The sequence below is a fragment of the Macrotis lagotis genome, chromosome 1 (genome assembly GCF_037893015.1).
Source record: "Macrotis lagotis isolate mMagLag1 chromosome 1, bilby.v1.9.chrom.fasta, whole genome shotgun sequence".
NCBI classification, from domain to species: Eukaryota; Metazoa; Chordata; class Mammalia; order Peramelemorphia; family Peramelidae; genus Macrotis; species Macrotis lagotis.
In genome coordinates, this window is record NC_133658.1 from 318426801 (window position 1) to 318442529 (window position 15729).

General features: G+C 34.5%; 1 protein-coding gene across 1 annotated transcript in view; it reads right to left on the reverse strand.

Moving 5' to 3' along the window:
* The window catches only part of ANKRD27 (ankyrin repeat domain 27), an 88701-nt gene that overhangs the window by 51595 nt on the left and 21377 nt on the right, over nucleotides 1–15729 (reverse strand). The window contains exon 3 of the mRNA XM_074211473.1: nucleotides 9082–9214. Within this exon, the coding sequence (XP_074067574.1) occupies nucleotides 9082–9214 (133 nt within the window). The remainder of the gene's footprint in view (nucleotides 1–9081; nucleotides 9215–15729) is intronic.

A 15729-nucleotide genomic window follows, 5' to 3' on the forward strand; every position in this document is an offset into this window, starting at 1 on the left:
GCAAGAGGCCAGGAAAAACATGTGAAAAAAAGAAATAGGATTTTAATTCAGAGAAGGAAGGGAAATATATATATATGAAATACACTTCTCACACAACACTTACTAATATCCTAGCTGTGCTATCACCATATAGCAATTATCAATTATATTGAAGTTATGATTAGATGCCTGATATTTTCTAATATTTGTTGCCAATGTAAAAAATATGTGCTTTCAAATAAAAATTAGAATTTTGGAAAACTTGCATCTCCCATCATAAACTTGACAGCTTCCTAACTCTTAGAAAAAAAATTGTGATGAGATCAGTGGTACTATTAGCAAATACAATTTTTTAATACTGCACAACAAAGGCAGCTAGGTGGCATAGTGGATAGAGCACCAGCCCTGGAATCAGGAGTACCAGAGTTCAAATCCGGGCTCAGACACTTAATAATTACCTAGATGTGTGGCCTTGGCCAAGCCACTTAACCCCATTGCCTTGCAAAAACTAAAAAAAAAAATAATAATAATTGCATAACAAAATTTGTCAACTTTTTATTTGTAAAATCTACAGAACTTTAAAAAATGACCAAGAGATGATGCTATGAAATTATGCACAGTTTGTAAAAGATCCATTCAGAATACAAGTTAGACCAAAGATTTTAATGTAACAGATTACAACAACAAATTCAATGATATAATTTCAGATTTCATATTACAGCTAACCATTAAGAAACTAGCACTTCTCAACTTCTCAGTATCAAAGAAAAATATTCTTCCCTTTTCCAACAACAAATCTCTAAGGGGTCAGATTTTTTTCCATATACTTCAATAAAAACAATATATCAAAGCAAATTCAATGTAAAGGCAAATATGAAAATCCGGCTGTCTTCTATTAAAGAAATTTGCAAAAATATAAGAGCATGACACCTCATTAAATTGTTTTTGTTTTGGAAAATATTGTTATTTTTCACTAAAATAGATTGTGTTCATAAATAATAGATTTAATTTTAATGAATATTTTTAAGTATTTTTTAAAATTCTAGCAGGATAAATATTAATGGACAAAAAAAAAGTTCTTTGAGGACCTCACTAATTTTTATGCATGTAAGAGGGATCCTAAAACTAAAAAGTTTGAGAATCCCTGGCCTGTATCTACATAAAATCAGACCTAGTTCCCACTCCAGCAAAAAATAAATAAATAGAATGAAATATCCCATAAGACCCTTCACATAATTCTTTACTGATAGTAAGTTGCAACATATTCATATCTATCATAAATACCACTACTGCCCAGCAGATGCATTGTAATTCTAATTATTCATAGACTATGATATTACATGACTCACAACCATATATCAGTGGAAGATTACTGGTGCTTACAAAAGAGAGGAAAGGATATCTGCACATTAATACACTGATTATGAAGTTGTAAAATGGTTCAATTATCTTAATATAAATTTGAAATTATACTAATAAAGTGACTAAAATGTCCAGACCTTCTGCTACTGTTAACCTACTGTAGGCAAAGAGGTTTCTTATATACCAAAATATTATAGCAGCTCTTTTGGTAAAAACAAAAACACAATAAACAACGTAGATGCCTATAATTTGGGAAGTTACTAAATAAAAGATGATATATGAACATAATAGAATATTAATGTTTTAAGAAATGATAAACACAAATAAAAATATATAAGAAGATATATGAATTGAATCAAAATAAAATAAGCAAAACCAGGAAATAACAAACACCTCTATACCAACATAAATAGAACAAAAACTGAAACCAATCACTATATAATAATGTCAAACATGTTTGACCTAGAAGAATGTACTCCCATCATCCACAACTTTCACTCCTACTCAAGTGCTGCTACATGAAGCTGGGAAAAATTCATGAACTCATGCTGAGTACATACATTCAATTTATACTACATAATCTCTTTTTTTTAAATTAAAGATTTTATTTATTTTGTTTTACAATTTCCCCCCATCTTACTTCCCTCCCCCCACACCCCACAGAAAGCAATTTGTCAGTCTTTACACATTGTTTCCACATTGTGCACTGATCCAAATTGAGTGTGATGAGGAAGAAAAATCATATCCTTAAGGAAGAAACATAAAGTATAAGAGATAACAAGATCAGACAATAAGATATCAGTTTTTTTTCTAAATTAAAGGGAATAGTCCTTGAACTTTGTTCAAACTCCACGGTTCTTTATCTGGATACAGATGGTATTCTACATTGCAGACAGCCCCAAATTGTCCCTGATTGTTGCACTGATGGAATGAGTGAGTACATCAAGGTTGATCATCACCCCCATGTTGCTCTTAGGATGTATAGTGTTTTTCTAGTCCTGCTCATCTCGCTCAGCATCAGTTCATGCAAATCCTCCAGGCTTCCCTGAATTCCTGTCCCTCCTGGTTTCTAATAGAACTATAGTGTTCCATGACATACATATACCACAGTTAGCTAAGCCATTTCCCAATTGAAGGACATTTACTGGATTTCCAATTCTTTGCCACCACCAACAGTGCCGCTATGGATGTTTCCATACAAGTGATGTATAGTGTATAAACGCAGTAGTGGGATTGCTGGATCAAAGGGGATGCACATTTTTGTTGACCTTTGGACGTAGTACTAAATTTCTTTCCAAAAAGGTTGGAGGAGTTCCACAGCTCCAACAACAGTATAATAGTGTCCCAGATTTCCCACAACCCTTCCAACAATGATTGTTATCCTTTCCATATTGACCAGTCTGAGAGGTGTGAGGTGGTACCTCAGAGAAGCTTTCATTTGCATTTCTCTAATAAGTAATGATTTAGAGCAATTTTTCATATGACTATGGATTGCTTTGATCTCTTCATCTGTAAACTGCCTTTGCATATCCTTTGACCATTTGTCAACTGGGAAATGGCTTTTTTTTAAAAAATATGACAGCTCTCTGTATATTTTAGAAATGAGTCCTTTGTCAGGAACATTAGTTGTAAAGATTGTTTCCCAGTTTACTACATTTCTTTTGATCTTGGTTACAGTGGTTTTAGCTGTGCAAAAGTTTTTTAATTTAATGTAATCGAAATCATCTAGTTTGTTTTTAGTGATGTTCTCCATCTCTTCCTCAGTCATAAACTGTTCCCCTTTCCATAGATCTGACAGGTAAATTAGTCCTTGATCTTCTAATTTGCTTATAGTATTATTTTTTATGTCTAAATCCTGTATCCATTTGGATCCTATCTTGGTAGAGGGTTATACTATATAATCTCAACTGAGTTCTCTGCAGCAAGGTAATCCTTTTATACTTTCCTAATCTATTCAGTATCCCAACTCATCTCAGTAACTTTTCCAGACCTCTTCCCCCCCCCTCTTTAACCTCTCACCATCACCTCTAGCTGAAAATCTTGCCTAATATTTCCCTGAAGAAATTGAGGCCATTCATCAAGAGCAACCTCTTCTGCCCTCTTCATTTTACATCACTCAGATGCCTTGCTCTACTATCATCTTTAACTCACATGAAGAAATGTCATTTCTCCTGGCCAAGGCAAACTCCTCTACATACAAAAGTGATCCCATTCCAGTGCCTCTAGAAGATTGAAGAAGGGCAGCTGATTACTCCTGTCATCCCTAGTCTTTCACTAATCTTCAATTTCTCCCTGGCCTACTAGCTGAATACCAATGAGCACTTCCATGTCTTTCCCAACCTCAAATACTACTCACTTGATTCTTTTTCATAGCATATTTACCCTAGATCTCTCCTTCTTTTCTGGCTAAACTCCTTGACAATGTCACCCACAATTAAGTGACACCCCTCTTTCTCTCTATCTCTGTCTCTCTTATCTCTTAATTTCCAAAACTTATGGGCTTTTCGATTTCCTCATGCTCTCTGCAGCTTCTGACACTGTCACTTACCTCTCTTCTTAATACTAACTTCTCTCCTGGTTTTCATGGCACTTTTTACACCTCATTCTCCTCTACCACTGACCAATACTTCTCAGTCTCCTTTGCTGGTTATACATTCACCAAGGGGGTCTCATCAAGGCTCTGTCCTGGGTTGTTCTCTACTTTCTCTATTTTGCTTGGAGAACCAGATGGTTCTCAAATTTTTGTATCCAGTTCTAACCACCTTTCTGATCTTCAATCTCACATCTAGAACTAGACATTTTGTATTACATGTCATTTAGACATTTTAAATTCAACATTTCCAAAAGATAACTCATTATCTTTACCTTCGAACTCTCCCCTCTTATTACCTTCTCAGTAGGGCCCCAAAACCTTCCCAGTCACGCAGGCTGCAAACCTGGGTGTCAATCTCAACTCATTACACTCACCCCACAGTTTAATAGCTTTGGGGGCACAATTCCTAACCACTTTCCAGGACATCTACTCAAATAATAGTTCCATAAGCATTACGATAATGCCTGTGTTCTCCCATGGTCCTTCTAGCACCTAACATTTTCCTTTTTTGTCAATTCAATGGGTCCAAGGTAGAACCTCAGAACTATTTTGATTTACTTTTCTCAAATTATTAGTGAGTTAGAGTACCCTTTCAAATGTTTTTTTCCATAGCTTGAAATTCTTCATCTGAAAATACACTGGTTCATATGCCTTAAGTGATCCATGAGTTAAGGAATGGCTCTTGGTATAAATTTTAGTCATTTCCATATATGACTTAAAAAGGAGATCTTTATTGGAGAAATGTACAGCAAAATTTTCCCCTCGTTTATATGCTTCTCTTCTAGTTTCAGTTGTACTAGTTTTATTAGTACAAAAACATCTTAATTTTATATGCTCAAGAGTGTCCATTTAGTCTTCTGAGATCCTCTCTTTTGCTTGTTTAGATGAACTCTTCCCCATCACAGATCTGATAGACAATTTTGGTCTCCTAATTTGTTTATGATATTACCCTTTACATGTACGTCGGATACTTATTTGGAGTCTATCTTTGAAAATGTTTTAAAATGTTGGACTATATCTAGTTTCTATCAGACTTTCCCAGTTTTCTCAACAGATTTTTTGTCAAAAAATGAGTGAGTTCTTATACCAATGACTAGGGATCCTTGAATTTATGAAATACCAGATTACTACACTCATTCCTTCATTTTATCATGTTCATAATCTGTTTCATTGATTGACCTATTTTTTACCCAATATTATATATCATTTTGATGCTTTATAGTATAGTTTGAAATTCAGTTTCTTCTTACCTACTTTTTTCTTTGGGTCCAATAAGAATTCATGTCCTTTTATTCTTCCAGATAAATTTTGTTATAATTTTTTTCTGGCTCTATAAAGTAATCTTTGGTAGTATGATAGGGTATTATATAAGAAAATTAACTTAGTAGAATCTTTTTGTTATACTGGTTCAGGATAACCACAAGCAACTAATATTTTTCCAATTATTTAGATGTCTTTATTTGTAAAAAACTGTTTTGTAATTATGTTGACATAGTTCCCATTTATTGACAGACTTCAATTATCTAAATTATTCTAAATCAAATTTCTCATTCTTTCTATTCCTGCTTCATTTTATTGATATATAAAAAGATGGTTATTTTTAGAGTTTATTTTTTATATTACAATTCTGCTGAAGTTGTTAGTTGTTTCAATCAATTTTTAATTGACTTGAATTCTCTAAGTAAATCATCATACCATATACAAAAAGCATTAACTTTAATTTCTCTTTACCTCTGATTATTCCCTCTCTTTTCCATGTCTTATCATTATAGTTAGCATTTCTAGCATCACATAAAATAATGAAGATAATGGACATTCTTCTTATATCTATTTCTAATTGCCCTGGAAAGGCTTCTATTTTTATCCCCAATACAGATAAAGCTAGCTCTTGATCCTAGATAGGTAAAATTTATCATATTAAAGATAAAAACCCTTTAATTCTATGCTTCTTATTGTTGTTTTTTAAAATAAGAATGAATTTTAGGATTACATTTAATTTTTCTGGTTTGTTATTCTTGATTTTAAGCGAAATCAAGTCCAACTCTCTGCTCCTTTCTTCTAATGGCTATTAAATCTTGTGTGATCCTAACTATGGTTCTGTGGTACTATATTTTTTTCTGAATATTTGCAATTTCTTTACTTTAACTTGAACACTCTGAATATCACTGTAATGTTCCAGAAAATTTTCATTTTAGGATTCCATTCAAGAAATGATAGATTAAGTCTTGCTATTTTTAACTTTGCCCTATAGGTCTAAGAAATCTGAGCAGTTTTTCTTTTATGAAAACTAGAAATATGATGACTAGGATTAAATTTTGGTCATGGAATAAAGGTAGACTAATGATTTTTTTCATTTTTTTCTAGGTCAATTGTTTTTGCTAAGAGATACCTTATGTTTTTTCCAAACTTAAATATTTCTTGTTTTCATAGGACCACTGGCTTCTATCTATTTCCATTCTAATTTTCAGGGAGCTTGTTGCTTGGACAAGGTTTTGTACCTACTGTGCCAAGCTATTAATTCTACTTTCAGTTCTTTCTTCCATAGTTTATTTCTTCTGAAACTTTCCTCTAGCACTCTCACGTCATTTATAAAATCATTTTTATCTCTTAAGGGAAGAAAAAAACAATTCTCAATTTACTTTTTCTAGGAATTCTAGCTGAACTGGTGCTCCAAGGAAACTACACAGTTCTTGGGTTTGATGCAATGAAGTAGGGCCTTATCAATTATAGGGAATTCCTCTTCAATCAGCGTGTGTTAGAGCTTTTCTATGACAATGGCAAGCACTTTTGATGTGCAGTTGAATGGAAAAGTGGATAGAGTGCTGGGTTCCAAGCTAGTCTTACATATTTATTAACTATGTGATCCAGGACAGTGCCTAGCACAAAGAAGGCACTAATTAAATGTTAGCTATTATTATTATTATGCACATATAACTTCTTGTATTATGCCTCAACTGATGTTTATGATCAGAGAGGCACTAAACAGGAGTTTTTTCTTGCATCTTCCAAGAAATATTTGATAGAAAAGGACCTGCAAGAATTTTTTGTAGTCAATTTTTTTTACTACTAATCAAATAATAAGCACAATAGTATTACATTTTCTATATCTTACATTTTTAAATATAAAAATGGTAAAGATGTGATTCACTGATAATTATTACTTGCAAAAGCCTGCTTGTTCTCTATTAACATGTTCATCAAGAGTAACTTCAAATCACGACTCTCAAAATACAAATGAAAGGAGCATATAAGTCTATATTATTAAAGTTCCCAGTCATCTTCGGTCTTTTATTATTTTGTTAATTAAATCTCATATTAATTATATTACTAAGATGTGAGGTCTTATATTAATGAGACCTGAGCTTTTTAATACTCCTTTGATATTTTCCCCTCCTTCAGATATCTAGTGTATCAGTCCCTCAGTACTATCACCATTAAATGACCTCCAAAACAAGTATCTTTTATATCTACATGGTCCAGTCTAGATGCTTTTCCCAATTTAATCCATTTATTTCTTTTTTTTTTTAGGTTTTTGCAAGTCAAATGGGGTTCAGTGACTTGCCAAAGACCACACAGCTAGGTAATTATTAAGTGTCTGAGGCTGGATTTTGCGAATTTTCTCCATTTTTCTACTTTTGGTAGCCTGCCTTCCATTTTCATTCTTAAGTGCCTTTCAGATGATTGAGATGATTTAGGGAATTGAGACAAACCAAGAATCACTCACCTAATAAGTAACAGTTCAAAAAATATGAAGTTTTCAAAAGAACTACAAATTATTAAAATACAAAAGATTATTCCCAATGACAAAAATAAATATGGATCAAAACAACTCGGGTTCTACCTCACATGCAGAAAATTCAAGGTTGGGGAGGCAACAGGAACCTAAAACCCTATTGGCAAGGCTGTAAATTGGTACAACCATCTAGATAACATCTAGGATTATGCCAAAGGAAAAAAAAAATGACTAAAATGGCTATACACTTAGAAGCAGAGATCCAAGTATTGAAATTATATCCCAAATAGATAAAAAACAAAGAGTAGGTTCCAAATATGGTTGATTGGTTGTGGTTCTTTGGGCTAAAAAAAAGGCCAAAATAGCTTCATTCTACTGGGGTCAAAGTATTGTATATCCAAATGGCTGATCAGAACAATACAAGTTCTGAAGGTTCTATCACAAGTTGTGACAAATAGTTCATTTGAAAATCTGAAGTGGATATTTCTCTAAATTATTCTATCTCATGTTTCTTTTAAGCTACTAAAATTCTGCTTTGCTCATAGAGTACAGGAAGGCCATAACTGGGCAGTTTAGTCCTGTGCCAATGTCTCCCAAATCTCATAATAATTCCAAAGATTTTCAGAGAGACCTTGAGATTCCTTGTATTTATATATATGTTTTATATATATATATATATATATGTACATACATATAATATATATACATGTATATCTATATAGACAAACACACACACACACACACACACACACACACACACACACATTCCTCTGCAGTAAGAAAAGACTTTAAGTGTCCTATACTGTATCTTGCCAGGTGATCCTCAGAATATTCCTAAGACAACCCAAATGAAAATGATTGTTTTCTGCCATGCTACTGGTATACTGTCCAGGTTTCATAGGCCTGCAACAATGAAATCAATACAATAGTTCTGTAATCCTTTAGGGTAGGCAGCTCAACAGCACTAACTCTGGGAGAGTTAACAGAGCTAACTCTGGCAATGTATGTAAACTTCAATATCTGTGTGTACATCCCTGAAAAGTATACCGCCAAGTTAATGACAGTTATCTACACCATTAAAAATTTCTTCATTTGCTGCTCCACAAATGGATGGTAGAAGTGTTAAATGCTTTTCTTAGAAACACATATACTCATTCAACAGAAGTTTATGGAATGTCAACTCTATATATATATAAATTCAAAAGAAGGAGAGACTACTGTGTAATAGGAAGTTGAGAGAAATCATCATCAAAGTGAAAAAACACTGTGGTTCTTTTTCCATGTGCCAAACAGTTTTAAAGTCATTAAATTCAAAATGCTTCTGTTTCCTGACCTCTTCAAAGAGGTCTAAAGGTATTAATAATATCATAGCTATAAATTCAAACAGAAAAATTAAGATGACTGATATACTTACAATACCATGAACTTCAGCAACTCTGCGGCATAGATCAGGACGTCTCTTTTGAATTGCCAGATAAAATGGATTTTTCATGAGATCTTCATCATACAAAGCCATATGGACTTCAGATATTCCAAAATTGAGTTTTCTAATAGAGGATGAAAAAATTATTAGCTGACCAAACTAGACTTTTTGTAGCATAGAAGTCTTGATCCCACACTTTAAGGAAAAAGTGAAATCAACATCCACCATCTAATATTTCACCCTTAATCAAGATTCAATTTGACAGAGATATACCAAAAACAAACTAGAAAATGACCCCTTTATTGAACAGAACTATAAATTCTATTAAGAATTTTATTAAACTGCATATCATTGCTAAAAAGTATTTTGAGAATATACCTAAATAGCTAATTTCTTTTTTAATCTACTTTATGCCTGGAATGCAATGTTCAACTTTAAATGACTCAAAAAAAAAAGATCTTTTTCTTGGCTCTATGAAGGTTCATCCACAATAATGATGTGACTTTATGAAGTTTTATGTCAACAATTAAAACATATTACAGTAAAGAGAAATAATTTGCACATATGCTGACAGTTATCATATTGAAAGGAAAATTTTATCATTAAGTTTAAAATTTGCACAGCAAATAATGTATAGTTATTTCTCTGGTGCCCAATCAGTCCAAACACAGCTGTTGTATTTTTTAGGACATTTCCTGAATTGGGCAAACATTCTTATCTCCTAAAGTATGTATCCCACAATGGCTTTAATATTTAAAACATAGGATTTGAAAAACTTAAAATTACATGGTTCAGCTGTACTCTCCCTTTATCAAATGGGTGACATTTGTTGAAGACTTAAGATAAAATAGCTGAAATCAGGAGCTTGAAACACACTAACACCAAAGGGCACATGAATGTTTTGTAAATCCAAGCCATATAAGTATGATTTAAAATTATTTTAACTGGCTAGAAGTCATAGAAAGGAAGAATTCAAGCTGTTTATGTTCTCAATGTGGGAGAAGTGGCATCATAATCTTATATTAAGTATAAAATTTTAAGATTTAAAGGGCATTCTTCACAAGAGCCCCATTATGAATTAGGGGGTATAATTTTTATCTCCATTTCACAAATGAGAAAACCAAAGCTAAAAGTGTCACACACATCTATTAAATTCAAACCAAAGTTAAAATCCTACTCTCCTATTCCCAAGACCAATTCTTTAATACTTTTTATAGCAAAATAGTTAGTTCAATATTTACTGACAACAAAAGTGCTTTTTTAATTATAGACTGGTGCTCACTCTATTCAAAAGCTGATAAAAATGTTATTTATTCATTCATTTATCCAAGAAGAGTATTAAACTGACTTATTGAGTACCACTATGTGTTTAATGTTGGAGGAAGGAGATAGAAAACAAAGTTGGGTAGATGTATTATTGCCAATAAGATCTCATAATAATTAGTAGCAATAATAAACACAGATTTAGTTAAACAAAGGAATCAAAAAGTATCACACCATAAAGGGCATCACATGAAAATATAGTAACATCACATTAAAGATAACAGATAAAAACTCTAGTTGAAATTTCTATTTGAAAGTACACTTAATTCAAAAGCATGTTTATTGAATACCAAACTACATCAAACACTGTACTAAATACTAGTCTGAGATAATACAGTATTGATTTTAATTGGGTTTTTTAAAAAGGAAGAAAATGCCTGCAAATATAAAGGTATGTTTACTATGCTTCCTTTTTACCATTCAGTATTCTAAGGTTGAGTACTTTTTTTTTAGGTTTTTGCAAGGCAAATGGGGTTAAGTGGCTTGCCCAAGGCCACACAGCTAGGTAATTATCAAGTGTCTGAGACCGGATTTGAACCCAGGTACTCCTGACTCCAGGGCCAGTGCTCTATCCACTACGCCACCTAGCCGCCCCTAGTTGAGTACTTTTCTACTGCACATTTTCCAAATTCAGCTCTCTTAATTAGTTTAATACTCTTCCATAATCTAAAACAATTGAAATCCTCCTTGTACCTTCCCAACTCTAATCTAATGAGATATGATCATGTTACAGCTCTGGGAACATATTCTAGTGTCAGGATAAGCAAACAACTTTCTCTTGAGTTATTCATAGTTATCCTGTATTCATTAGCATTGAGTTCACTTACACATTAATTGTTACCATACTAACACTGGATTCTGAATACGTTTAAGACACACAGCTAAAAAAACTTAAACTTCCATTCCCCAAATGTTAAAATTTGACAAAATACATAGGTAAGAAAACATTCCACTCAAAATGTAAACTGTGGCTGAATGAAAGGAGTACAACTCTTCCATATTTACTCCAGATATCCAGTTTACATCAATAAACTCCTTCATCTAGATCAGGACTGCACAAAAAAAGAAGTAGCTATAATCTGCCAACCTTGAAGAGGGGTCCTTTCCATAGAAGCCAACACAAACCCAGGGAAACAGACCAGAAGCTCTCTAATCAAAGGAAACCTAAAGGGGGGGGGGGGAACACGACCGGTTGCCCTAATAAGGAAGCTCCACTGGGAGAATAAAATCAACGGTTCTCTGGGCCAGGAAATAGCAAGGGAGATAGAAAACCCAAAACAGTACACTGATCAGCAACCATAGAACTCTGACTTGTAGACTGTCAATACTCTAAATGAGGACAGAGCAAGGGAAGTGGAGGGAAGCAGAAGAAACACAGCCTGACTACCCCATCCAAGAAGATGAAGAGATTGGCCCTACACAAAGCCCCAAATTAGTAGCTGAGACTGAAGGCATCAGTAAACAGACTGAACACTACGGAGAAATATTAGAGGTCAAGCATAATGCCAGGGAAAAATCCAGAAACAGCAGCTCCACAATTGCAATAGAACCTCAGAAGGAAAAAAAACTGCTTGACTACAACGGACTAAAATGGTAGCCAGAAGAAATGAAACAAAAGACCAAATATGGAATAATAAATGGAAGGAGCTCCTAGAATTATAAATGAAAAAATATCGGGTGAAAAGAACAGAAAGAAAAGACAACTTAGAAGAAAAAGTGGAAAATATTACCCAAGTAACAAACATCCTGAAAATCAGAATGAACCAAACAGAACTCAGTGACTTCACAAGACAAGAAAGTGAAACAAAATCAAAAGATTGGGGGAGGGAAGGAAGAATTGTGTGGGGAGGGAGAAAGTTAGATATCTGCTATCAAAACAAGTGACCTGAAAAATAGTTCAAGGAGAGAAATTATAAAAGAATCACCAGACTCCCTAAAAACAGTGATCAAAAATCCTGGCTGAAAAAAATTAAAAGTACCCGAATTTTTTGAACCTAAAGACAAAGTAAAAACAGAATCTATCAATTAACTCTTGAAAGAAACCTCAAAGTGAAAATTCCAAAATGTCATAACAAAATTTGGAGCTTCTAGATCTAGATCAAATTAAAAAAAAAAAAAACACAAGCCAACAAAAAGGAAAAATTCAATTACAGAGGATACACAACCTGGATCATCTAAGAATTGCCTACTATAAAGTGAAATATGAATTACAAAAAGATAATAGCTTAAAGATAAAAATAATTTACCCTTTAAGACTGAATATAATCCTACAAAAGGACTTTTAATGGAAATAAAATCAAGAAGTATTTCCTCCCTGAGCACCTACTATGTGTAAGCATGAAAAGAGGATATTCATGCAATTCTGATAAAAAAAAAAAAAGAGCTGGGGGGGAATATCTGAAATGCAAAAACAAGAGTCAACAGAGGGGCAGCTAGGCGGCGTAGTGGATAGAGCACCGGCATACCTGAGTTCAAATCCAGCCTCAGACATTTAATAATTACCTAGCTGTATGACCTTGGGCAAGCCACCTTACCCCATTTGCCTTGCAAAAGCTTAAAAAAAAAAAGTCAACAGGAACCTAGAAGGCTATATACATCAGAAAAGTACAGCCTGGGCTGACCCTGGTAAGAACTATGGAGGTACACTGTGTCCTGCTGGGGATTCTCTATCTGCTCATAAAGGCATCAGAATCCTCAAGCAGACACAGTCTAGAGGTTAACACCAAGGACTGCACAAGGATCTCCAACAAAAGCCAGCCCCACAAACTGCACCCTCTTCTCTCTTTCCAGCGCTAAGGAGCCTGAGACTCCCAGTTGGAGAAGACTGGTTAGGATGCAACAGACAGCACCATAGGAGCATTCCTCAGTAAGAAACCTGTTAGGGCCACAACAGGCCATCAGCACCATGGAGACAGCAAAAAATCTCTATGGCAGAGGAAAGGAAAAGAAGGAAAGGGGTAGGACATGCATTTGAGCTTAAAATCAAACTCAACTCCATACTGACCTTTTCTTCTTCTCAGACCCTCTGAGACACAAATTACAGAAATCAGTCCCAGAGCACCTTTATAACAATTTAGTGAACTGCCAGTGTTGAGCCAGAGAAGTGAGGAAGAAAAGGGTAACTTATGTGACATTCCACTGAGCCTAAGGAAATGAACCCATCATCCATTTGGAACCAATTTTGACTACCAAAAGTCAGGGCAGAGAGGAGGCTGAGACACTTTAAGATTTAGCCCTCAAGGAAACCACCAGAGGATTGGGAGTCAGAAAGTGAGCAATACAGGGAAAATAAGACTAGGAAGAGAATGCAGTGACCAAAGATGTCAGGAAGAAGAAAATACAAAGAACTGAAACACAAGTAGATAAACCAAAGGGAAAAACATTAACAATAAAATGAAATATAAACTCCAGTCTAGTAAATGATTCTGATATTTATGAATAAATACTGCAGAACAAACCAACACACCTGATGAGACTAGAGGACCCTGTGAAATGTTAGGAGAACATGGAACCAAAGCACACTATTTTTGAGTGGTTGAAAGCAAAATTTATGGCCAGTCTAGCAAAAATAATGGGCAGAAAAAATTGATCTGCAGTGGGAAGTCTCACTAGAGAAATTAAGAGAGATTGAAAAATGAAAACACAAAAATGAAGGACAATCTAAAAGAAAACCAAAAAACAGTAACATTAAAAGAAAATATGCTCACTGTCCAAGCAAAACATACTGATCCTGAAGACAAGATGTATGGAGAGAACCTAAGATTCACAGATCTCCCAGAAGAACCCATAAGACAGAAACAAAAAACCTGAACATCAGAATACAAGAAATAGTAATAAAACACTGTCCAGAACTTATGAATATCAACAAATATCAACCAAAAGAATTTGCAGATTGCATCCAGAAAAAAAATAACAGACTGCCAAAGGTCAAGAAGGGGCAATTCTGTGATATTACAAACTGAATCCTGTTAGATACTCTAAGTGTCCAATTAAAAAGGAGAATTTGGGGTTGCCTGGACATAGAATATAAGGCAATCTTCAGGCTCAGAAAATAAATAGACATTCAAAGAGAAGGAAAGTTAGGAGACAGGATAGAGGAGAAGTAATGGTGGCAGGAAGATTCTACAATGGAAAGAAGAATAAAAAGATGGGAATTACAACCCCAGTATGATACACACACACACACACGCGCGCGCGCCCGTGTGTGTGTGTGTGTGTGTGTGTGTGTGTGTGTGTGCACTCTCCAGAAGATTTTGCCTGGTCCAGCACAGGGGGAATATTTTTGGAAAGAATCTCTCTAATGTTATAATAGGTCCAGATAGGGAATTTTTTAAAAAATTTACTAAGTGGGGCAGTTAGGTGATACAGTGGATAGAGCACCGGCCCTGGAGTCAGGAGTATCTGAGTTCAAATCCGGCCTCAGACACTTAATAATTACCTAGCCGTGTGGCCTTGGGCAAGCCACTTAACCCCATTGCCCTGCAAAAACTTAAAAAAAAATTTACTAAGTACTTTCTGTGTTCATTCCATCTCTCACCTCAATGCTTTTACACAGGTTATTTCCCCAAAGCTGAAATATAGTTCTTCTTTACCCCCAAGTTTTAAAATCTGAATCTTTCTTTAAGGCTCAGACTTCATCCTCTATGAAATCTTTTCTAATCTCTCTCTCCTCAAAGCCCTTGTACTTATTTTTCTAGTCTTACTTTCCAGATCCTTGAGAGATATTTATATTGCTCTGCCTAATACAGTTCCATGAACATGGTAGATGGTTGGTTAATCTTTTATTTATCTATAAAGTTTAAGGTAAACTGAATTGAATTTCAGGGCTTTTGCTATTGGGAGAGATATAAAACTTAAGATAGGATATGATACCTTCCCTCATAAAGTCTAGGGTCTAGTAAGGGAAGAAGGTATAGCCTCTTCTTCAGTACTTCATAAAATCTAGAAATGTATCTTTCCACTGATTCAGTGCTTATTTCATGTATGCCTTAGCAGACGGTCTTAAAATCCATAAAATTGCAGAATTCTCAAGTTGGAAGGTATTTTAGCAGTCATCTAGTCCTACCTGTTCCTTAAAAAGTTATCTGCATGAATGATATGGAAGAGGGGAAGGCAAGGGGAAGTGAGGAAATCTTCACTCTCATCAGAAGTGGCTTGGAGAAAAAAACAGCATAAAATACATAATCAATGGGGTATAGACATCTGGAGTAAAAAGGAGAGAAGGGGCACAGGGGAAGGGGGGAATGTGAGTAATGGAGGAGAGGGTTGGGGAGAGTGGCAAGATATAACACATTTTCTTTTTTACTTCTTGCAAGG